We start from the raw sequence: 23,314 nt of genomic DNA, 5'->3' as shown, positions 1-23,314 counted from the left end.
CACTCTATGACACTCATAAGATGGCAGAATCATCCGGGGCATGTTTCTCAGAATGCAGTGCCACAGAGTGGACTATTGGGCTAAAACAAAACTTCTTTGATTTAAGCAAGGAAAAAGAAAAATCAGGAATAGAATTGATGAATGAATGTTCCTTTTGGCAGAGACCAGTGGAAGGACTGATGAAGATGATACAAAGCAAAGGAAGGAAACGTGAAAATCTCATTTCTACAGCTCCAGTAGATATGTCTCTGAGTTGGAAACTTGTACTCTCAGGTCTTAATGAAGAGATCAATTTCTGATAAGAATCTAAAGTGGTGAACAAGCCATGGTAGCACACCTGGTATTCAATATTTCAGAAGAAAATTCACATTGTATTTATGTTCCTTTCAACAAAACAGATTTAATGTATTTAATATATTTCACAAGAAATTGTTAAACAATAAACAGAACATTTATTTCCATGGGAGTCTTCAGAGCTGCCTGGTTCTACAACAGCGGGACACATTATCCCAGCACGACACTCATGCAGTGAAATGAAAACATGCTGGTGGATCCGGTCATACAGGCCATGCATCCATGAAGAGTTGACAGGTCACACAAACATAAACATAGGGTTGAACCATACTGGAAATCTTTGTCCACTTTCCACAAAAATTTATGCAGTCAGTTTATAAGCATGTTTCATTTGGTAGCAGATTTCAGTTGTGTAAACTAACATTTGAAACTTTATTGAGGGGCTTAGCAATGTGAAACGTAAAGGCTCAGCACTATCCAAAGAAGTCGGATGAGCCTGTGTGCAGGGAAACCGTGGATCTCATATGCATGGGTGACAATGCATCCTTCAACTGGAAATAGGTACGTTTACTAGTCATTTAAAGAACGTACAACCACAGAGCAACTTCATGAGTCTCATGAAGTGATGAAGTTGTAGCTAGAAAAGAAACAAAAGGACAAATTATTGTACTGACTTTACATTCATGAGAATTTTGCATCTTTCCATTTTCTAACAGCGCTGTAAGAGACCCTCTCACCAATGCCATCCCAGTGCATGTACTGTCTCAGATGCTTCCTTAAACTGCTCTTGTCTCCTTATTCACACATGTTTAACCATCTTTCCTGAGACCCGCCTCCCCTCTATTACTCCCCAACCTCAGAAGACTAGATGAAATCTCCCCCTACACGTGCTGTGGGCCAGGTGGTTGGGAAGCCAGGGGATGCTAATGAGAAAGAGGAAGAGCATATGTGCTTAGGTGAAATACAGACTATTAAATTATCTATGGAATAGGTGAAAATATCAGAGGTCATGGGTAGGATAGAAATAGTGAGTTATTTGGAAGTGAATATGTGAAGAGAGAATATGGCCAGTAATTACTCCTAAGGCAGCAAAAGGAACAACTTAAAAATGAACAGAAAATGCAGTCAGAGACGGAGTGAGAACCATGACACAGATGGCAGCATGTAAGGGGGAGGCGTGGGGTTGTACTACCTGTGACGCACATACAGGAGGAAGAGCACATGCAGAGCAGAGACATATATGACAGAAGAAAAACCGCACCCCACATATATATACACACACATACATGTCACACACACATATACACATACATGTATATGTCACACATTTCATACACACACACAGACATATGTGTGTGTGTGTTTCAAGAGCACGATAGAGATGGGGCCTAATATAAATTTAGTGAAATTTAAATTAAAAAACATTTAATGAGCTGTGCTATGTGCCCAACCCTGGCTTAAGGAAGGGAATAGGTGAGAGATAACAATGCGCGCACCAAAGGTTAGAGAGAGCGGATACAGGGGGAGGGAGAGATCTGTTTAGTTATCTCAGTGGACTCTCACCATCGAAGACATGAAGATTCACATTCATTTTGTGTTAGCGCGGATCTAGAAACAGCATAAGAGAATTTCAAGTTGGTCGGTAACACTTATTTTTGTCAACAAATACACAGTGATAAAATTACATTACATTTTTGCAACATATTAGCTTTATTAAAGAGTTATATAATCTAGCTAAAAACTTAAGGTAAAATAACAAATTTCAAAGATTTTTTTATGTTTTTTGGAAAGCCTAGCACATAAAGTTAGCAAGTAATTTTTAGCAGATTATATTGGATTCATAGAGGCTGAGGTTCAAATGATTCTGCCAAGTTCAAGGTTAGTGAGTGGCCAGCCTTCTGAGCAGTGCCCAGATTCTCTGCGCATTACTGTTCAAACCCCTTTTTCTTTAGGATACTTTGACGGTTGATCTTCTCTCAGCACGGCCCTCATTCTTACGGCACAGGCAGAGCGAGCTGCAGTGCTGTGAGGCTGGACAGCGGCCTGTACGCTGTCACTGCAGGCCGGGTGGTGTCGTGCTGCATCCTAGCACAGCCTAGGTGTATGGCCTCTTACCCAATACTACATTACTTATAAGCATTCTCTTACTGCCTTATTAAAACATTCTTTATAAACTGAAATACTGTAAGTTTAATGACTCAAAGTTGTTATTAAGTACTGAGCCGTCACAGAAGCATGCGTTATGACAGGACATAGTCTTCTATATTCAGACACACATGCGAAGGAAACGACCACTTTCGTTTATCAATTATGTTAACTTTGTTCCAGTTAGTATTCTGAAAGCTAAGAATTTTTTTATAACTTTCAAAATCAAATTTATTTACTCTATGTGCATGTGTGTGTGCGTGTGCATGCCAGTGCGTGTGTGCACGTGTATGAGTATGTATACATGTGTGTGTGCATGTGTGTATGTGTGTGAACATGTGTCTGCGTACATGTATGTGCGTGCATGTGTGTGTGCCGTGTGCTTGCACACATGTTGGGGAGGGTGACGTGCAAATGGAGGTTTGCTGGAAGGTTTTCGCCTTCCACCGTGTGGTTCCTGGGGACCGCCCTCAGGTCACCGGGCATCCTGGCAGTATCCTCACCTGCTGAGCCAGATTGCCAGCCTGAAAAGCCATGACTCTCCACTGTATCAGCTAGTAAACACCGGTGCAGCTTCACACAGCATTCAACTTTTAAGCTGCTTTTCGGGGATGAAAGTGTGTCGAGAGCAGACGTTGTAAATTGAGTTACACTGGATGCCTCATCCATGGACAAGGCACGGCAAGAAGTTGAATAGAAGGTGTAGTTCATGTTACAGCTAACAGCTTCTTCACGAGTATGGGTGGTGGGTAATTTGTATTCAAACACTGACATCCAAATATATAGTTAATGGGCATGTGTGCTCTCTGTTCAGAAAATTCCAGTCACTGCTTGCCTTCTGCACCCTTACATCCACATGTACACTCGGCATCTACCCGACATCCTCTGCCGAGCGTGGCTTATGCTTTTAAGTGTTCTTATACTTTGACACTGGCAGGTAGGAAACTGAATGCAATCAAGTTCAGCTATAATGCTCACACAATATAATCTTTAATAAAAGTTAAAATGTGTTCACGTACTTCACTAGATAAATTTTGGCACTTCAGTCTGTGTCTGTATTTTTCATTTTCTTCAATCATTCTGGAAATGACCTTGTGCACTTTGTTCCACACTAAGACCTTAAAAAGACAAACACAAAGGAGGCGTTGGAAGGCCTGCCGGGCTCTGTGTTCACCAACAGCATCCTGCGAAGTGACGCACTGCGGAGCTATCACGTCAGGGACCCCGCAGCTCACTGACTTGTCTGACCTCGTCTCTTCCAGTTTTCTCAAGTTCTTCTCTGGCGGTGTTTAAATTAGCTCTTCTAGATGATGCTGCCTTTCAAAAATGGGGAAATGTCTACAAAGTCTTCCTAATGGGTCCACCACCGTCAATTTCAAAGGTACTGAAACGACTGAATTTCTATTCCTTTGTTTGTGCTGGGCAGGGCGTGTTTATAATGCATTTTATTCTAGGTCAGAATGAACTGTTTCTCTTTGGAGATGGCCAGAGCAAGTTCCCAAAGATGGTGAGTACTCATGTGTGGATGCAAAACCTTTTTTTTTCTACTTAGCAGTTTGACACTTGACAAGCATTTGATGCTATCTAGAAACATCTTCACATATTGAACAATGAGATGGAAGTGTTGTGTAAATCACTTAGCCCAGTGTGTGTCACATGATGGTTAGAGGTAAGCTATGGTCACGGTTCTTTTCTCCTTACCCTAAAGAAATGGCTCTTGCAGGAAGCAGGTCTCAGTGCAGGGGAAGATGGCTGCTTCCCTGAGCTGTATTCGATAGAAAGGCTAGTGCTCTGAGCACTGCTCTAGACTATATACGAGCTATACACCAAACAAGCATGACTTTACGTGTCATGCCCAACAAACACATGCTTTAAAGAAAAATGACAGTCACAGATTAGCACAGCCACTCCTTATAATAAGCTCAAAATGCCTGTGTTACCATGGCATTTGGTGGCCAGTGCTGAGAAGGGTTCAGCAATAAAGTCTGTCATTGTCATCTTTCTGGCTAAAAAGTCACATAGGCTCTTTGCCTTGGAAAGAGCAAACTGACACTAATGTAGATGGATTTTTTCCTATGAATTCTGTGATTTTCTTCCTATACAGCAGTTGGCTACACTCTGTGGAACATAGGTTATGCTTTGAAAAATCTCCTGGCAGGTTATATTTGACTAAAATATATTTTATACCTTTAAATACCAGGACTGTTTTTATAGTTAATATTCCAAGCTCAGTTCCAGTTCTGCCAAGTCACTCCTATTTTTTCATTTCAGAACACTGAATTATTCAGAAGGTATAATTTGCTTTCACTGTCTTGAACACCTTCACACACTGTATTTACTACAGAGGAAGGTCTAAAATTTAAACCCAGTTATTTTCCTTTATACAACATACCTTTTTCCTTTCCTTCATTATTTTGGAGGCTTCATTCCATGGTATGGGGAAATCAAACTCTTTAGCTGCATCTTTCTGGTTTAAACCTATTTGTTTTTTTAAAGGAAAAGTAATTTTGTTAGTGCATATTCTAAAAAGTACTATGCTGAAATCAGAGGCCATGTTATGTCTCTAAGCTCCTTGGGGGGTGTTATACTTGGTGCTGTGTTTCTGATCACTGCCATTTTACCACTCTGCTAATATGTTGAAAAGCAGTAAGGCTGTGCCCCTGAGCCCTTCTCCCTGTTTTCCCCTGTCTTTGGCATGCCCACCTTAACTCTCCTCACTTCATCCCCGGCTCACTCCTCTCTATACCTGCATTTCCATTGCACATGCAACAGTTAGCTTTCCAGAGAACATTCTCCAATCTTCCAAACCATGCTGGGTCACAGAGGTTCACGGTTTACTTGAGAAGTGTGTTTTCCTCTCTGGTGACCCAGTTTCTATGCTGTAGATACAGTCTATTTTGTGATACATTTGTTGAATGAACTAAAGTGTGTTCCCAAATGGGATTTACTAATTTGTGAGGCCCGTGCCACTGATTCTGGGTGAGTCCCAGACATGAGATGAAGAAACTTCATTAAGTCACGCCATGAGAAGCTTAGTCCCTTGCCAACTCTTCCAATCACGGAGGAAATCTGAGTTTGTCCACATGTCTCTTAGAGGTCTTCAAGATGCATTGCTTTTCCTTTGTCACAGACACTTCATAGCAGAAAACCTACTTACTACAACTGGGCAATATTTTTGCCATTAATGGCTTGTTATTAAGTTCTCTCTCTCTCTCTCTCTCTCTCTCTCTCTCTCTCTCTCTCTCTCTCTCTCTCTCTTTTAAAAGAAAATAACACACAAATAGTGTTCTAGTGAAATCTAACTAAGAAAAGTACCTAGTTAAGTAGCTATACTAAGTAAGTTAGCACACACATGCAGATAGGGTGTAGGAAGTCAAGGCTGAGAGGCTCTGCTCACATCTGTCTTCCCCTTTGAATGCCCACAACTTTCAGGTGGTGTGCTTTCAGCATTCCCACAGTTTCCTGCTTATAAGCCTCACATGATCTGTACCTCCATCCTTAAGGTAAGACAAGAACCATGAAGTCTATCTAAAAGTACAGCAAGAAGTGTAACACGTGTACACGAGAAGAAGAAGAAAAGGAAGAAGAAGAAGAAGAAGAAGAAGAAGAAGAAGAAGAAGAAGAAGAAGAAGAAGAGGAAGAAGAAGAAGAAGAAGAAGAAGAAGAAGAAGAAGAAGAAGAAGAAGAAGAAGAAGAAGGAGTCTCCCATCTTAGGACGGCTCGCCAGCCTGACTGTCACAGGCACCTGTCTCTGGTAACATCATCCCACCCACTAAGCACCTTAGGGTTATAGAAATGACAATCACACTACAGTTTAGCCAACAGCGTGTTTTTCATCCACTCAGTAAACATTTCGCACATCTTTCTGGTCATTCTTGTTCCTTCAAGCCGTCTGGGCTCACGTGCGGACACTTCCTGAGTGCTTGCTGCGTGCCCAGTGCCAAGGGCCACCCTGCGTGTGCTGCCTCACTTACTCTGCCCAGCAGCCCTTGAGATAGAAATCAGGAACCCCAAGGCAATAAAATGAAGAGGCAGGTGGATAAATAAAACGGGCAATAATATATTTCCCATCAGTAACAAAGCCATGATTGTCTTTCTGACTTCAGAGTCAGAGCTCTTGGTAATCTCTACTGTCCCACTAGAAATTCCTCCATTTTTAAAAAATTTCCCATCCTGTGCCTCTTTCTGTCCCTGAACAAAATTATCAAAGCCCTCCTCAGATCTCTCTAGAGTACTCTTGACTGCTGGCTTACATACCCTTTACTCACATGTGAGTCCTTTGAGGACACAATAGTCACCGGATCCATCTTGTCATGAGCATTTGGTCTAATGTTAACAACATGGTACATGTTAAATGTTGGTAAATGGATCACTAATTTATTTTTATTCCCCATAGACTTTTGATAGCTATCTATTTAATATCAACTATAACCAGGACTGAGTAAAGCTAAGTACTTTACTAGTAGTACTCTTTGGCTTAGCTTAGGTGCATGTCTGTCTTGGGGACCCTTTCCTTGACTGTACTCCTGCTTTTACAAGCTCAGCAAGGAGGCTACGGAAGTTAACAGCTTTGCTGTTCACACAGTGGTCAGTATAGATATGTCAGACTTAACCTCAGCTCTCCCTTTTCTCTTCCAGTCAGTTATCAGTTTCGCCCATTTCCCTCCACAACTTTAATTCTGGCCTTTCAATTTCTACTGGATGACTGCCATCGCCCTGAAGCTGTTTCCAGCCTCTTATCAGCTAAAAGCCAAATTAAATCCATCCTGTATCTGAAAATACTAAATAAATAAATAGCTTTCAGATCGAGACATGAAGGGCAGGGAAGATATTTAAGTATGTAATTTAAAAGACCAAATCCCACACAGTGTACCAAGCAAGCAGTTGGATGGGACAGACTCAGGGGAAAGAGGATCAGAACTCTGGAGGCTCCTGCATAGGTTTTTGAAGAAGGGAGTGGGGGAAAGCCATAAACTGAGTTACAAAGGAAGCACCAGCAACATGCAAGACAGTAGAGACACTAGGAATGTCATTATCTAACCATAATTCAGTCAATCTAGAAAGATTAGGAACGGCCCAGGACTTAAAACCATTGAAACATGTTAAGCAGTATTAGTGTAATATGAATAAATACAATGAAATTATAGAAAGTTTAAAAAACGACAGTGGAACATTACATGTTGAGATATGTGGGAGGTACTAAAAGTGTTTAAAATAAATTCATCATACTAAATACTTCCTGATTTTAAAAAGAAAATTAAATGCCTGATTTCCATTCTACATATTCAACACAACCCTGTTAAAAATTCCAAAGATATTCTTCATAGAAGTAGAAATCAGCCATATTAAAACTCATTTGAAAGCACAGAGTATTCGGAGAGTCAAAGCAACCCGGAACAAAAGACAGTAATGCTGACGCTGTCCGCACACCTAAGGTTAAAGTCACATGACAGTCACCGTAACAAAACAACGTGGCCCTGAAGACGCATTAAACAATGAAACAGAAAGCCCAAATATAAACCAGCACAGCGACTCATTGGTTTTTGACAAAGATAGGAAAAAATGGGCATTAGAGAAAAGACAACGTCATGTACAAGTGGTTCTGGGGAAGCTGGATAACCCCGTGCAGAAGAAAGAAACATCCCCATTTCTTACCCTGAAGGAAAAGTCGGGGAGGGGACCTTAATATAAGATCTGAAACTGGAAAAAGTAGAGAAAATACTTCAAAATATAGGTATAGGAAAGTTCTGAATAGGACCCCAGTTGCCAAGGAAATAAAGCCAACAATTAACAAGTGGGATCTCATGAAATGAAAACTCTTAAGTTTAACAAAGGGAACAGGTGAGTAAGGAGCGAGCCTGCAGACCAGAAGAGATCTTTGTCAGCTACACATCTGAGGTGATTAATAACTAAAGTACACAAATAACTAAAAACTGACCAGTAAGAAAGCACCCGCTCCCAAATGAACTGACAAAAGGAATAGACAAGTCAGAAAAGAGGAAATAGAAATCATCAGTAAACACAAAAATCTGCCTAACCTCACCAGCCATCAGAGAAACTCCAATGAAAATCACATTGATATTAAATTGTACCCTAGTCTGAACGTCAGGCATTAAGAAAGCAACAGGGGTTGGCAAGACGATTCCTAAGGTAAAGATCCCTTGCTGCCAAGCCTGAGTTTGATCTCTGAGACCCACATGGCAGAAGGAGGGAAGTTGTTCCCTAACTCACACACGATATGCCTGACACACACACATGCGATGGATAGATAGATAGATAGATGATAGATACAACAAAAAATTTAAGAGAAAAACAACAATAAATTCTGGCACAAATGTGGACAAAGGGAATCCTGATCTTTATACCTGGCTGGTGGGAATGTAAATTAGTCCAAATCCTATGGAAATCAGTATGGAGGTGCAACCAAAAAAAAAAAAGATCTATCATATGGCCCAGCTATACCGTTCCTGAGTATTTACCCAAAAAACTCCAAGTTAATATATCATGGAGACACTTGCACATCAGTGTTTATGCACGAGTATTCACACAGCTAAGTTATGGAAAGAGCCCTGGTGTCCAACAACTGATTTTTTTTTTTAATCCATAAAGAAGAATTAATTATGTTGTCTTCAGGGAAATGGATTCATCTGGACACAATCATATTAAGCAAATTAATCTAGTCTCAGAAAGGCAAATATTACATGTTTTCTCATTTGTCATTTCTAGATTTTATGTAGTCACATAAAGTCATGTGTGTATTGATTAAATGAAAATAAGTAAAATTGTCTAAGGGAATAAAAGAAGGGTTGAAAGAAGGGAAAATAGAAGGAAACTGGGTGAGGGGAGGGAAGCAGTATGTTCAGTATACAATATATATCTATAAGAAAAAATGAAATGCATTAAAAATTACTAAAAAATAAAATAAATGCCCACATTTTAGCAAAAAAAGAAAAAAGTACACACACACACAAAGAAAGGAAGAAAGAAAGAAGAAAGAAAGAAAGAAAAAGAGAAAGAAAAAGAGGCACAGGAAAGAAAATAAGGCTAAAAAGTTGGTATTAATGAGGAAGAAATTAGAAAAAAAGCTTAAGTGATTAGTCAAAATACTGTTCTTAAAAATAAATAAAATATTAACATCATCAACACAAAAGGCAAAAATCCATGCCTACACACGTAACACAGAGAAGCAAGTTATTAAGAGGAATGACCATTAAGGCATGGGAAAACCTTTAAAATGAAAACACATAATTTTGCAGGCCTTAAAGGAAACACATTTGGAAACCTAGATGAAGTGTATAATTGCTTAAGGAAAAGCATGTTGCCAAATTTGACCTCTCAGAGTTAGAAAGTATAGACAGACCAGTTTCTACAGCACAGAGAAAATTATTAAGGAATTATTCCACAAAAATCTGCGGTCCAGATGGTTTGCAGAAGAATTTTATCAAATTTTCTAAGCCACGTAGTTGCAATGTTCCATAAATTATTCTTGAACACAGAAAAAGAAAGAAAATTTCCCAGTTATGTTTTTGAAGTATAACATCAAAATCTAAATCAAGTAAGGAAGTACAAAGAAAAAGTACATGCCTCTATATCTCATGAACATCGATAAAACATTCTAGGCAACTTATTATTAAAACCTGCCACTATATTAAAAAATAATATAGAACAAGCAAGCAAAATTTATTTCAACAATGTAAGGTTGGTTCAATATTTGGAAACCTACTTATTTCATGCTATACATTACTAATTCTAGGGAAAACATTATTATCTCCATAGATCATAATAAGCCTGTGACAAGATTTAATTCCTATTCATAATAAATAAAAATAATAATAAAAAATATATTTTCATATTCTAAATACATAGTCTTAGTCCTAAAACTAGTGCTTAATGGTGAAACACTAGAGACATTTCTCTTAAGAATAAGAACAACATGAGGTGACCATCAACTCTACAACCATCCACCCTGTGCTAGAGATAACAGTATAGATAGACAAAAAGATTATGGTAGACACAAGAATGAGGAAAGGATATATAAGTTGATCTCTATTACAAATGGCATATACCAGCTGGCACGGTGGCACATGCCTTTAATCGCAGCAGTTGGAGGCAGAGGCAGGTAGATTTCTGTGAGTTTCAGGCCAGCTAGGCAAGGTAAGACCCTGCCTCATAAAAAGAAAAACAAAACAAAACAAAAAACCGCACACAAATAACATGTACCTGGAACAATAAATGACAGAACTAGCTAAATTAGCTAATTGGTCAGTGAATTAACAATATCTAAAATTAACACGCAAAACTGTATAGGCCTATGGAAGAGAAGCCAGTCACAGAAGCCCACATATAGATTCCATTTAGATATGTTCAAAATAAGTAAATCTGTGGAGACAGTGTAGACCAAGACATTAGTACTTCCTTAGGGTTAAAGTTAGCAGGTAGTGGAGGCAACGGTGAGAGGACATGATGCTCTGCTACGGGAGACAAGAGTTTCTTTGTGATGTTACAGTTATGCTAAAATGGATGGTGATGATGGTTTCATGACTGGATATGGAAGACCCACTAACTTGGGTACCATAAGTGGGTGAATTGTGTACATTATTAGTGGAATCTCATTGAAGTTGCTTTTTAAAGTGTAGGTGGAAGGCTGGGCCCTCAAAGGAGAATAACCAATAGGCGCATCAAACTCCCATTTCTCCGAGGGACTGAAGTGGCTACCCGCCAAGAACGTCTCTCAGGTCTCGGGGTTATCTCAAATGTCCGGCGGCCCTTTTGCTGGCCACCCCGCTAAGTGAGTTAAAGCGATTCATTCTCCTGGCTTATGGCTCCAACACAGACTGACCGGAGCCTGGCTGCCTACTGACTGGGATGCCAACTGTGTGACGACTGACAGGAAGGCTGACAGGAAGACTGGCAGAAAGACTGACGCAAAAGCTGAGACAAAGGCTAACGGGAAAGCTGACAGGAAGGTGACACTAGGCCTGACTGAAGACCGTGCACAAGATGGCGGCGGAGCTGCCCAGTCAGCACCAGGCCGCTGATGGGAGGATCCCACCTGGTCGCGCTGCTTGCTCCGGGTCCCTTGGCGCTCTGGACCTCCGCAGCTGGAAAGAGCCGGGGTCCGGGGTGGCAGCGACCCCAGCCTGGGAGCCGGTGGCCAGCTCTCCTCCCGGGGGCCCGGTCTCCACCGTTGCTGGCTCCAGGGCGCATTGGGCCCCGAGCCCTGGGCCTCGATGGCCGAAATCTCGGAGGCCCCTCAACTGCCACACGCCTGACCGGTGCGAGGCGAAGCGGGTCACGTAGATCATGCGAGGCCCATCCAGCCTTTGACGGCTGCTTGCAGGCGCCATCTCAGCCTCCTGTCAGGCAACCTGAGCAGGACTGGTTGTGTGTGTGCGCACGCGTGTGTGTGTGTGTGTGCGCGCGCGTGTGTGTGTGTGTGGGGGACCACGAGTAACACGCGGGGTGGGGGAGGGGAGAAGCGCTGGGGGCCGACCAATGTGGGCGGGGCTGTCGTAGGGTGGGTAAAGCGGAGTCCGGAAGAACACTGGGAGCCTGGGTGCTGGCCAGGAAGTTGAGGCATCGGCCGCTGTGTCCTGGTTGAGGTGAGGAAGGAATTAAGGGGATGAGAGAGGCCAGGCAGCTAGCAGAAGACAGGAGCCTGGTGGTGGGGGACCGCTCTGCCACAAGTAGGGAGGCAAGGAAAGCCATAAGTAAGGGCAAACAGGAAGGCCCTCGGTTGCAGGGATGGCCGTTCATCTAGAAAGAGGTTGAATTTGAGGCCGCGTCATTTGGGTCTGGGATGCAAGAACTATCAAATATGGTCTTTTCTATAAAGTACTATAAAATGTGTGTTTAGGACAAGGGATTGAAATATTTTTCTCCCCTGTAAAAGGAGCTTTTATTTGCCTGTTTTAATCATTGTCTGGGAGGCTCACTGCCTCCGTCTGCTAACCTAGGCCTAGTCCTGGAAGCTTCTAGCCTCGGTACAATCTAACCTGGGCCTGGAATGTTTTCAGCCTCTGAGACTTACTGGTGAATGAGCTCACCCTTTCTCCGTTCTGAGCTCTGGGCTGGCTGGTTCAACTCAGCTGTTCTGGCTCTAATTCTTTTCCCATATTCAATCTGGCTTCTCCCTCAGCCTCTGAATCGCTCTGCTTGGCTTCAAACTAACTCCAGCAATATTTTCCAATCTTCTGGCTCCTTTTCATTCTCTGGCTCATTCGGTTTTCACCTGAGTCTAGCTTGTTCTTTTTCTGCCACCTGTCTCTCTATTTCTGTCCCTGTAAAACTACCTCCTCTCTCTGCATTGCCCCTTAAGTGGCTTCCCTTTCCTCTCTCTTCTTGTGAGAGTTGGGCATGTCCTATTCTGTCAAAATTTTCTGATTCGTCACTTGTCACTTTTTCTGCCACTCAGTTAGACAGCACTTTCAAACATGGGTGCTTCCTTCTACAAACTAACTTTACCTTCATTTTTTTTTTTGAGGGGGGGAGATTAAAGGCATGTACCATCGTGCCTGGATCTAAGCTTTCCTTTGTCTGAAACGTGCTCTATACTAGGCTGGCCTTGAACTCAGATCTGTTTGCCTCTGTCACCTGGATTACAGGTGTGTTTGTATTCTAGCCAGAAAACACAGACCTAGAAGGTCTTTGGATATGATCTCTTGCCAGAGCAGCCATGCTATGAATTATGATTCCTCTGCACTCCTCCACCTGGTAAGGCTTTTATGCAGATGTTTTAACTCTCTCCACCCAGTAAAACACTGGTTTGTACAAAGGCCCAGTGCTCTATCCTAGGAATAAGATGACCTAGACCAGTACTCTTTTTGTCCTTGGAGCAGTGACCTCATTTTTTTCCCTCCTTCTTCCTCTATTTCCTATATGCCATTTGTTTGCCTGTTTGCTTGTCTGTCTGTCTGTCTGTGTAACCCTGGCTGTGTAACCCTTACTCTCTAGACCAGATTTGTCTTCTTCCTCTGCCACCTCCTGAGTGCTGGGACTGAAAGTGAGTGCCACCCCCCCCCCCACGTTATAAATCAGTTCTTTTCAGACTAGCCAATCGAATAAGACTATGAGGTCAGACCCCAGCCAATGGGGAAAAGACACAGGCACCACCAGAGTTAGAATAAAAACCAAGTACCCTTCCTGTCTCAACATGTCTGCTCTCCCTAGTGCACTCTCTTTATCAAGAGTAAAGTTTGCCTTGACCACTCACTTCAATTGGAGTGGTGGTCTCTTTCTTGCTATGTCAGACATATTTCTAACAGGAAACATGGGCAGCAAAGGGGCAAACTCGTCTGAGGAAATGAGCTAAGTCAAGATGAGAGCCTGGAACCAGGTCAGTATCACGGTTGGTTGTATGGAGAATTTCAGTGTGAGGATCTGAGACTGGATCAGTTTGGAGAGTTAATCAGATAAAGTTGGGAGGATTCTGGGGAGAAGACAAGAATCCTTTGGTGCCAAAGGTAATGTGGCTTCAGGTCCTGGAGAATTACCAAACAAAGAGAACACAGACCGTACAGCCAAGTTGGACTTGCTCTAGCTGTTGGCCAGCTGGGCTTTCTCCATTTCCTTCCTTGAACCTCTTCCACGCAGCTCTTCCCTCCAAATGGAAACTTCCTTCATAGAGGTAGACTCTGTAAGGCTCAGGAGGTAAAAGAAACCTACCAGTCTCTAGAAGTAAATAAAACTGAAAGTTACAAGATTCCTAAAGCATTTTGTTGTGGTGTAGCTCAGGCCTTGCATACACCTTTAACCCAAGAGCTTTCTGTAAGCAACAGCTAAATTAAGTTAATCCTAGGTCAAGAAGTGGTGCAAACAGCTTGTCAACAGGGAGTAAATGTAAAAAAACACAGGAAGGAGGGACATTGAGTTGAAAGGTTTTTAAGACAGCATGGATGAGGAGAAAGGGCTTTTTCCTCCTGGGATGTCGGCTAAGAAGGAAGGTCAGCTGGGTGCTTTCTCTGCCTCTCTGAGCTAATAGGCTTTTAGCCCAACATCTGGCTCTGAGTCTTCACTGGTAAAATTGAACATTTGGGATTTTGTATTTAATACAGCATTTTTTGGCACTCAACATTACATAAGCAGTTGGCAATTGCCGGGGAGAGGACACTATCCACCAGCAGGTTGAGCAACGACCTCCAGGGATGATGTTTTCCCTAGTCAATGCTCCTTTGGGGTGTACTTTTCTATAGTGCATCTGTTTCTGAGCCATTGGTAGTCATGTGTGTATCTTTTCATCCATAACTCTGTAAGTAAGCACAGTAAGCCCATTGGCTCATTAAGCTAGAATTGAATGGAGTCTTTTTTTTTCTGTCTGTATAGGTGCCTTTCTAGAGTGAATAGATGTTTCTTTACATCTCCTAGTAAAAGTTATATAATGCTCTTGTTTTCCTTGAATGTAAGAATAAAGCACAGTAGGGTATATAGTACCTAACATGTCAGGTGGATAGTTGGTCTGGTGCTATGTATTCTAATGCTAATTACTGGCCACCCAGACAGAGCACCCTCTGTTGTGTAAACTTTGCTTTAACTAATTGGTTAATAAAGGTTCTGAAGCCTGTGACATGGGAGAAGAGAGTAGGCAGAGCTTTGGTTCCTGAGTTTGGGGACAGAGAGGGACTTCGAGGCAGGAAGGAAGAGAGAGGAAGGGGAAGAGGAAGCAGGAGGAGAGGAAGCAGGAGGGAAGGAAGCCATCATGGGTCAGTAAGGGCCATGAGCAAGAGGCCAAGAGATGTGTGCCCTGAGGACAGCTGATGGAATAGAGGCAACAATTATCGTGGCAGGTAACACAGGGTGTGTAGCTGGGAAATAGCAAAAGAGCCTAGAGGACTGATGCCTGCCCAGTTACTGTGTCCTAAGGCTCTTATAAATCCAATGGTCTCTTTCCTGGTTATTTGGGAACTAGCCAGGGTAGAGAAGCCCTTAGAGCCTAACATCCCTTCCACACACTAACACATAAGAAGTGATAGCTCCTTTAGATTGGAATGTCATTTCCCATTTATTAAGTATGTATACTGTGAGGTGCATACTATAATTTATTTACATTTAAAATTTACAGATAGCTTTCCTTTTGCTGCGTTATGGCAAGGGAGCTAGGATTGCAAACTATGAAGAGGCATCCTCAAAGTAACACAAGTATACTTTCAAAACCCTGTGCTAACGAACTCTAAATATATGCAGAACAGTGTAGAGGGCATCAGGAGAAAGCTGGATGGGTTTTCAAACACTCAGTGCACCCTTGTAATTAGTATCCATTCAGACGAATCACTGAGGCAGCGAGAAAGTACTTCACATCCGCTCTCTTCCTTCTCCAGTCTTCTCTCCCAGTTTCAAGTGTCACGGGTTATGGTTGTCCTTTGTGTTTGACTCTTTCCAGTCAAATTGTGGTCACTGCATGATTTAGTATGTCATCATTTGTCCATCCCACTAGTGATGGGCATTTTTCTGATTTAGGACTAGTATTAAGCATGTGTAGGGAAATACATTTTGTGTGTGTGTGTGTGTGTGTGTGTGTGTGTGTGTGTGTGTGAAACTATAGAGTACATAGTAGTCTGGTGTGGAAATGCTTAGGCTATTCCTATCCTCAGCTTTAGTAGCTGCTAATGAACAGGTATTCAAAAGTGGTGTACCAGCCAGTTCTCCAACCTGCACATTGTAAGAATCACCGTTGAGGGGCTGGAGCACTAGTGGTTGCTCCTCCAGAGGTCCTGAGTTCAATCTCCAGCAACCACATGGTGGCTCATAACCTTCTATAATGAGATTTAGTGCCCTCTTATGGCCTGCAGGTGTGCATGCAAGCAGAACACTGTGTGCATAATAAATAAATAAATAAATAAATAAATAAATTTAAAAGATTACAATTGCTTCATAAGGTTCCTACAATGTGGTATTGCCATCTTCTGACAGATGTTTGTATTGGATTTACCCAGTGACACTGTGTGTGTGTTTGTGTGTGTGTGTGTAGACAGCGTACGGTAGCAAATGAGAGGTCTAGAAAAAGCTAATGTTCAAGTCCCATCTAAAGGCCATCTGGTAGAATTCCCCTTCCTGTTTCCCTAAAGCCAATCCTTTAAGATGGTAAGATGGTCAACTGGTTGAATGGAGCCTGCCCTCATAATAGAGAGTAATATGCTTTACCTAATCTATAGGTTTAAATATTTGTCTCATAAAAAACTTCTACATACTTTCACAGAAATATTTGGAATGTTTAATAAAAAACCTGCACATTTATATATATATACACATACACATATGTACATACATATATATACACACATAATTACACATATGTGTGTGTCATTTGTGATATACACACACACACACATATATATATATAAACACATACATACGTATATACATATACTTATTTGGTTTTTCAAGACAGGGTTTTCCTGTGTAGCCTTGGCTATGCTGGAACTCAGCCTCCCAAATGCTGGGATCAAAGGAGTGCACCACCATCTGCCTAGCAATATTGAGGCCCATTTAAGATAGCCTATAATATTAACTATTACAGTGTGGTTTTGCATTGCTGTCATTTGCATTTTCTCTACAACAATAACGTTGAGCTCATTGAGCATTTGGATAATATTCCTTGCGTTTAAATCTCCTCCTGTGTGTTACATATGTCTCTGATGGCTCTTTGTTATATTCATTAAGAATTTATTATGGAATTATTAATATATTCAGTATGTTATATATGGCTTACCTTTTAAATTCTTTTTATGAAAATTTGATAAATAAGAGTTCGAATTTTAATGTAGCTCAAATTATTGACCTTTTTCTATAAAATTATATATTTTGTACTTGATTTAATACAAAGACTTATTCTAAGAAATTATGTTACCTTCTAGAAGCTTTATTTTTTATCTTCACATTTAAATCATCAGTATTTCTAGAATATTCTAGAATATTTATATTTCCATATAAATATTCTGTTCATTATGAGGCTGATGACAAGTGACAGTAAACACTCTGTTTTTCATCTCAAAGGAAAACCTCAGTCTTTCACTAGTAAGTAATGTTTACTTCAGTTTTTTAAAAATTAGTTTTTGCTTTTGTTTTATCTGAGTGTGGGGGCATGGATGAGAATGGTCCCCATAGGCTCAAACGTTTGAATGCTTGGCTGCCTGTAGCAGGCTTTTTGCTGGCTACTTTATAGGTGCTTATTCCTACCGCCCTTCTCCACCCTTCTCCCACCTTCCCAATCCCCCAATACGAGGTGGGAAAGAGAGAAGGTTAGAGGGGAATGGGACTCTGATATCGTTAGACTACTTCCTGCTGGTTAGGGGCACTGAGTTCCTTGGAACAACTTTGATCTTTGTAGTCAGGGTATCTCCAACTAGCAACAGCAGCAGCAGCAGGAACAGCAGCAACAGCAGCAGGAACAACAGCAGCAGCAGCAGCAGCAGCAACAGAAGCAGCAGCAGCAACAACAGCAACAGCAGCAGCAGGAACAACAGCAATAGCAACAGCAGCAGGAACAACAGCAGCAGCAACAACAACAACAACAGAAGCAGCAGCAGCAAAAAAAACAACAGCAACAGCAGCAGCAGCAACAACAGCAACAGAAGCAGCAGCAACAACAGCAGCAGCAGCAGCAGCAACAACAGCAATAGCAGCAGCAACAGCAACAGCAACAGCAACAACTGCAAGGGGAGCAACCAGCAACAGAGTCCCCGGAATTGCAAATGTCATATGCTTGCAGAAACTATCTGCAGCTGGCAAAATCATGGCCCTGCCAGAGCATGGGGCAAATCATAAGTCAGCTGCTGTGGACAATCTGAAGCAGCCCCATATCCTACACCTGGGATTCAAACAACAACAACAAAATATTCCTATAACATTTCTATGTTTTTAAAGAAACCAAAATTCTCACTCCAGTCCCCAGCTGGTGGAGGTTTTTGGAAGGGATTAGGAGATGCGCCTTGCTGGACGAGGTGTGCTGCTGGGCTTAGGCTTTGAGGTTTCAAAAGCCCATTCCATTCCAGGCCTCCTTTCACTGCCTGGTGCCTGTGGACCAGATGTCAGCTCTTAGCTATGTCTCCAGTGCTTGATTGCAGCCATGCTGTTCACCAAAACTGTAAGCAAGCCCCAACTAATGACTTATCTCATAAATGACCTTAGTCATGGTGTTCTTGACACAGCAATAACTACGACGTAGATTCCTGATCAGATTAAGAATGTTGCCATACGGCTTTAGGTCAGTGCTGCTCTTCCTTAGCCTCATTTACCAGTGAACCGTAGTCACTGCAAAGACTCCAGTCAGAGGCCTGAGAATAAATGACTGCTGTGTGCTTGCCCCCAAACAGGGTATCCCTATCACCCCCTCCAAGGTCCAGGAACATCTGAGAAGAGAGGGCAGAGGATGGGGAGGGGGAGGGATGGAGAAAAGTTCTTTCCAGACGTGACATGACCTTTGCACTCATAACCCACAAAATGTGTGATTATCTGCACGGGGTTGGGCTTGTCAATATTCTGTCATGGATGGGTTAGGGGCTCCTGAGGTCTCACCCCTCCTTGAAGAGCTATGGACAGTTAATGGAGGAAAAAAGGCAAGGAAGGCATCTGTGCTTTGATAAATAACCCCCTGTGGCAAGAAGTTTCTCTCTGGGAGGGGAGTGGGGGATGAGGGAGGGGAGTGGGGGATGAGGGAGGGGAATGGGGGATGAGGGAGGGGAGTGGGGGATGAGGGAGGGGAGTGGGGGATGAGGGAGGGGAGTGGGGGATGAGGGAGGGGAATGGGGGATGAGGGAGGGGAGTGGGGGATGAAGGAGGGGAGTGGGGGATGAGGGAGGGGAGTGGGGGATGAAGGAGGGGAGTGGGGGATGAGGGAGGGGAGTGGGGGATGAGGGAGGGGAGTGGGGGATGAGGGAGGGGAATGGGGGATGAGGGAGGGGAGTGGGGGATGAGGGAGGGGAGTGGGGGATGAGGGAGGGGAGTGGGGGATGAGGGAGGGGAATGGGGGATGAGGGAGGGGAGTGGGGGATGAGGGAGGGGAGTGGGGGATGAGGGAGGGGAGTGGGGGATGAGGGAGGGGAGTGGGGGATGAGGGAGGGGAATGGGGGATGAGGGAGGGGAGTGGGGGATGAGGGAGGGGAGTGGGGGATGAGGGAGGGGAGTGGGGGATGAGGGAGGGGAGTGGGGGATGAGGGAGGGGAGTGGGGGATGAGGGAGGGGAGTGGGGGATGAGGGAGGGGAGTGGGGGATGAGGGAGGGGAGTGGAGGATGAGGGAGGGGAGTGGGGGATGAGGGAGGGGAGTGGGGGATGAGGGAGGGGAATGGGGGATGAGGGAGGGGAGTGGGGGATGAGGGAGGGGAGTGGGGGATGAGGGAGGGGAGTGGGGGATGAGGGAGGGGAGTGGGGGATGAGGGAGGGGAATGGGGGATGAGGGAGGGGAGTGGAGGATGAGGGAGGGGAGTGGGGGATGAGGGAGGGGAATGGGGGATGAGGGAGGGGAGTGGGGGATGAGGGAGGGGAGTGGGGGATGAGGGAGGGGAGTGGAGGATGAGGGAGGGGAATGGGGGATGAGGGAGGGGAATGGGGGATGAGGGAGGGAGTGGGGGATGAGGGAGGGGAGTGGGGGATGAGGGAGGGGAGTGGGGGATGAGGGAGGGGAATGGGGGATGAGGGAGGGGAGTGGGGGATGAGGGAGGGGAGTGGGGGATGAGGGAGGGAGTGGGGGATGAGGGAGGGGAGTGGGGGATGAGGGAGGGGAGTGGGGGATGAGGAGGGGGAGTGGGGGATGAGGGAGGGGAGTGGGGGATGAGGGAGGGGAGTGGGGGATGAGGGAGGGGAGTGGGGGATGAGGGAGGGGAGTGGGGGATGAGGGAGGGGAGTGGAGGATGAGGGAGGGGAGTGGGGGATGAGGGAGGGGAGTGGGGGATGAGGGAGGGGAGTGGGGGATGAGGGAGGGGAGTGAGGGATGAGGGAGGAGTGGGTGACTAGGTAGCTCCTTCTAATGTCTAAATGACAAACCAAAGCTGGATTGCACCAAAGTTCATCATGGAGAACCAGTGAGTGTTAGTCTTGCTTACAGCGCATGGGTCGGGGTTACAGGCAGGAGCGAGGGCAATCCTGAAGCTGCCACACTGGAAGGTCTGCACCCCGCATGGAAGATGGCTTCCCCAGGGCCGCATGGATAGAGTTCCTTTTCCCCAGTTCTCCTCAGCCTATGTACTCTAGCCCCACCCTAGAACTCAAGGCCAAGTGCAATCTGGGAGGAGCTGCACACAACTGACTGAGGAGTGGCTGGGTATGCAGGAGGCTGACTTCTTCCTTCTATGACGTCAACCGTCAGCAAGCCTAGCCATGATCATCTTTTATAGTGCTGTACAGCACCCCTAGTCACATGTATGTGAGCAAATAATTAACCTCAGTGGCTCACAAAACAATAATATTAATAATAATTATTATTGTAATAATTATGGACAGATGTGAAAGTAGAAGGGGATGAAAATTTAGAAAGAAGACAGGGTTCGGACAGGACAAGAGAAGGTAATAGCATTGAAATACATTATACGCATGAATGAAACTGTCAAAAAAATTAACTTAGAACTTAAAACGTCTTTGACTACTAATTCAGGCATCAGATAAAGCACTAAGCAAATGAGTCCTACAAGCATCACTGAATGTGGAGTCTTGCCACGGAGTTTAGAGGGCTGAGGTTTGATGGGTGTGGTAGGGCGTGGATGAATGTGGCTGCTCATGCATGCGAGTGTGTGTTCTCCCGTGGGAGGAGAGCCAGATTCTTATGCTGTCCTTTGTGGGGAGTGAGCCCCTGCTTTTGTGTCCTTTTGAGCCAGTCTGAGTGCCTGACTTGAGGAAGTGCAGGGTAGTCCTGCACTTAACCGAAATAAGACACCAAGAGTCATGCTGTCTCTTGGTGATGGGGGGAGGGCTGGGGGGGGAGTGGGGGGCAGGGGTGCAGGGGAGGGGGAGGACCAGATAGCCAAGGGTTCTTGGCCTGAAATAAGACAACAGAGAGATAAAAACTAGGTTTTATGCACAGAGTCCCATACATTTAATCTAGAGATGAGCCACCACAGCCAGGGCCATCGCTGCTGCTGCTGCTGTTGCCGCCAAGACACACACACACACACACACACACACACACACACACACCACATACACACACACACACCACACATACACACACACACACACACACACACACACACATGTAGGGATTTCTCCACCTCCACTGCTGCCTTAGTGGCCTGGTGTCCCTTCCCACAGCCCTGTGACAGAACACCTTCCCCAAGCTTCAGGGAGCCCACTGCCACCACCCCCGCCGCCCCCACCGCCGCCCCCAGTCCTTCTCAGAGTGACTAACACTGTCACCACTCCAAGGAGCTGTGTAGCCCTTAAGCAGCGGCACACTAAAATTTAAAGTGTCTGACTGCCAGCCCTTCCTTCTCACCCTGGGGTTGTGGAGATGGGTAGAGAAAATGGCACCGGCTCCTGTCAGAGCCTCAGAGGGCGCTGTCCAGGATGACTATTCCTGCCTCGGTCAACTCTTTCCTGCTGCCTCCATGGGAGCTGTCTATGGTGTCTATTCCTGCCTCAGTCGACTGCTTTATGAAAATCTGACACTTTTGCTGCCTCCGAAAGCCTGCCGCCACCACCGTGGGAGCAGCCCATGGTAACAACAACCTTTCCTTCTTCAGCCTTCACAATGCACTCTTTGTAAATTTTGGACACATTGTAAACTTTATTACCCTTTAACGCAGAAAATTGGCCTGATTCCTGGCTGAGAAAGCTCCAGCAGCCCAGCTGCCCCTCCCCTAGACCTTTTGTAATTGCCATCTCCAGCTCCTCAGTAGGATTCATCCCAAATTATGCCAATTTGGGAATGAGACATCTGGACAAAACCCCACCAATCCCTGAGCTTTCCCCAGCTCAGGCTTGAAATTCCACCAATCCACACTCTGGAAATCCCTGCCCCCAGGAAGCTCCGCCCTCTAAGAAACCCTATATAAAGGCAGAAGCAGCTGCTCCTGGATTCCTGCCTCCAATAAATCTCTTTAAAGAGATTTACAGCTTGCTTTGACTCTTTCATTGATGGAGAAAGAGGGTGAGGAGGAGGAGGGTGAGGAGGAGAAGGAGGAGCGGTGAGGAGGAGGAGGAGGGGAGGAGGGAGAGGAGGAAGAGGAAGAGGAGGGGGAGGAGGAGCAGGAGGAGGAGGAGAGCTCAGATTCCAAGTCTCTTGTGTTCCTCAGGGTTTAGAGGCAATCCTTCCCTTGAATGCTTTGTCCCTGTTGAGGAGGCCTCCTCTCAGAACTGGGCGGTTGTTGGGCTCCAGTGCCTCCGGGTATCCTTGGGACATGGTCCCTCCTCACAGCTGGATATCTTGGAGTTGTGGGCACCCTTCCACCTGAGTACCGGAAGGCAGGCCACACCACCCACACGATGTACACAAGGCCCACAACAACAACATGCTCCACAGTAACTGATTATTCAAAGGTGCTTAGAGGTTCATTTTTTCAGTCAGTTCCAGCTAGGATGCAGATATCTATGAGTTATTTCCCAAACTCAACTGGGACTGAAAGACAAAGGATAGAAGAAGCTGTTGTTACTTATTTTTAAACAGAGTTGTTCTAGGTAGCCCAGGTCAGCCTGGGGCTTGAAATCCTTCCATGTTAGCATTCGGATGCTAGGATTATCATCATGCTTGGCTTCTTTAAAAAAAATTGGCTTGAGATTTACATAAAACTTACTTTAGTTATATAGGTAATAATGGTAACCCTAACTTGCATCATTTTTGTCATAGCTACAACTTGGATTTGTTTCCTTTCATAAACCAAGTTTGTTTTGTTCTATTATTACTTTGCCTTATGACTGAAATTTTAACATGAACATGGTCTTGGGGTGTGTGTG

General features: G+C 44.4%; 1 protein-coding gene across 2 annotated transcripts; it reads right to left on the bottom strand.

Moving 5' to 3' along the window:
• Nucleotides 1–266: 266 nt before the first annotated feature.
• On the bottom strand, nucleotides 267–11,861 carry LOC311586669 (uncharacterized protein C5orf47 homolog). 2 transcript variants are annotated; one of them, XM_084762799.1, is made up of 5 exons: nucleotides 11,492–11,861; nucleotides 4,832–4,917; nucleotides 3,459–3,557; nucleotides 1,858–1,902; nucleotides 274–931 (listed from the first exon to the last, which is right to left on the bottom strand). In XM_084762799.1, the coding sequence occupies exons 1-4, from the start codon at nucleotides 11,784–11,786 to the stop codon at nucleotides 1,882–1,884; spliced, it is 501 nt and encodes a 166-aa protein (XP_084618925.1). In that variant the 5' UTR covers nucleotides 11,787–11,861; the 3' UTR covers nucleotides 274–931; nucleotides 1,858–1,881. The 2 variants fall into 2 exon arrangements, with proteins under 2 accessions (XP_084618926.1, XP_084618925.1); XM_084762800.1 differs by lacking the exon at nucleotides 3,459–3,557 and having other exon boundaries at nucleotides 267–931.
• Nucleotides 11,862–23,314: the final 11,453 nt, after the last annotated feature.

This window comes from Acomys minous (genome assembly GCF_964271855.1).
Source record: "Acomys minous genome assembly, chromosome: 16".
Lineage (NCBI taxonomy): Eukaryota > Metazoa > Chordata > Mammalia > Rodentia > Muridae > Acomys > Acomys minous.
This window is presented reverse-complemented; position numbering and strand designations above follow the sequence as displayed.

Excerpts from the sequence above, each read along its gene's own strand:
- LOC311586669 (XM_084762799.1), bottom strand. The coding sequence starts at position 11,786 with ATGGCGCCTGCAAGCAGCCGTCAAAGGCTGGATGGGCCTCGCATGATC. Across the intron at positions 4,918-11,491 it reads GGAGCAAGCAGCGCGACCAG|GTTTAAACCAGAAAGATGCA; the intron begins GTGGGATCCTCC and ends AAAAACAAATAG. Across the intron at positions 3,558-4,831 it reads TAATGAAGGAAAGGAAAAAG|GTCTTAGTGTGGAACAAAGT; the intron begins GTATGTTGTATA and ends TGTCTTTTTAAG.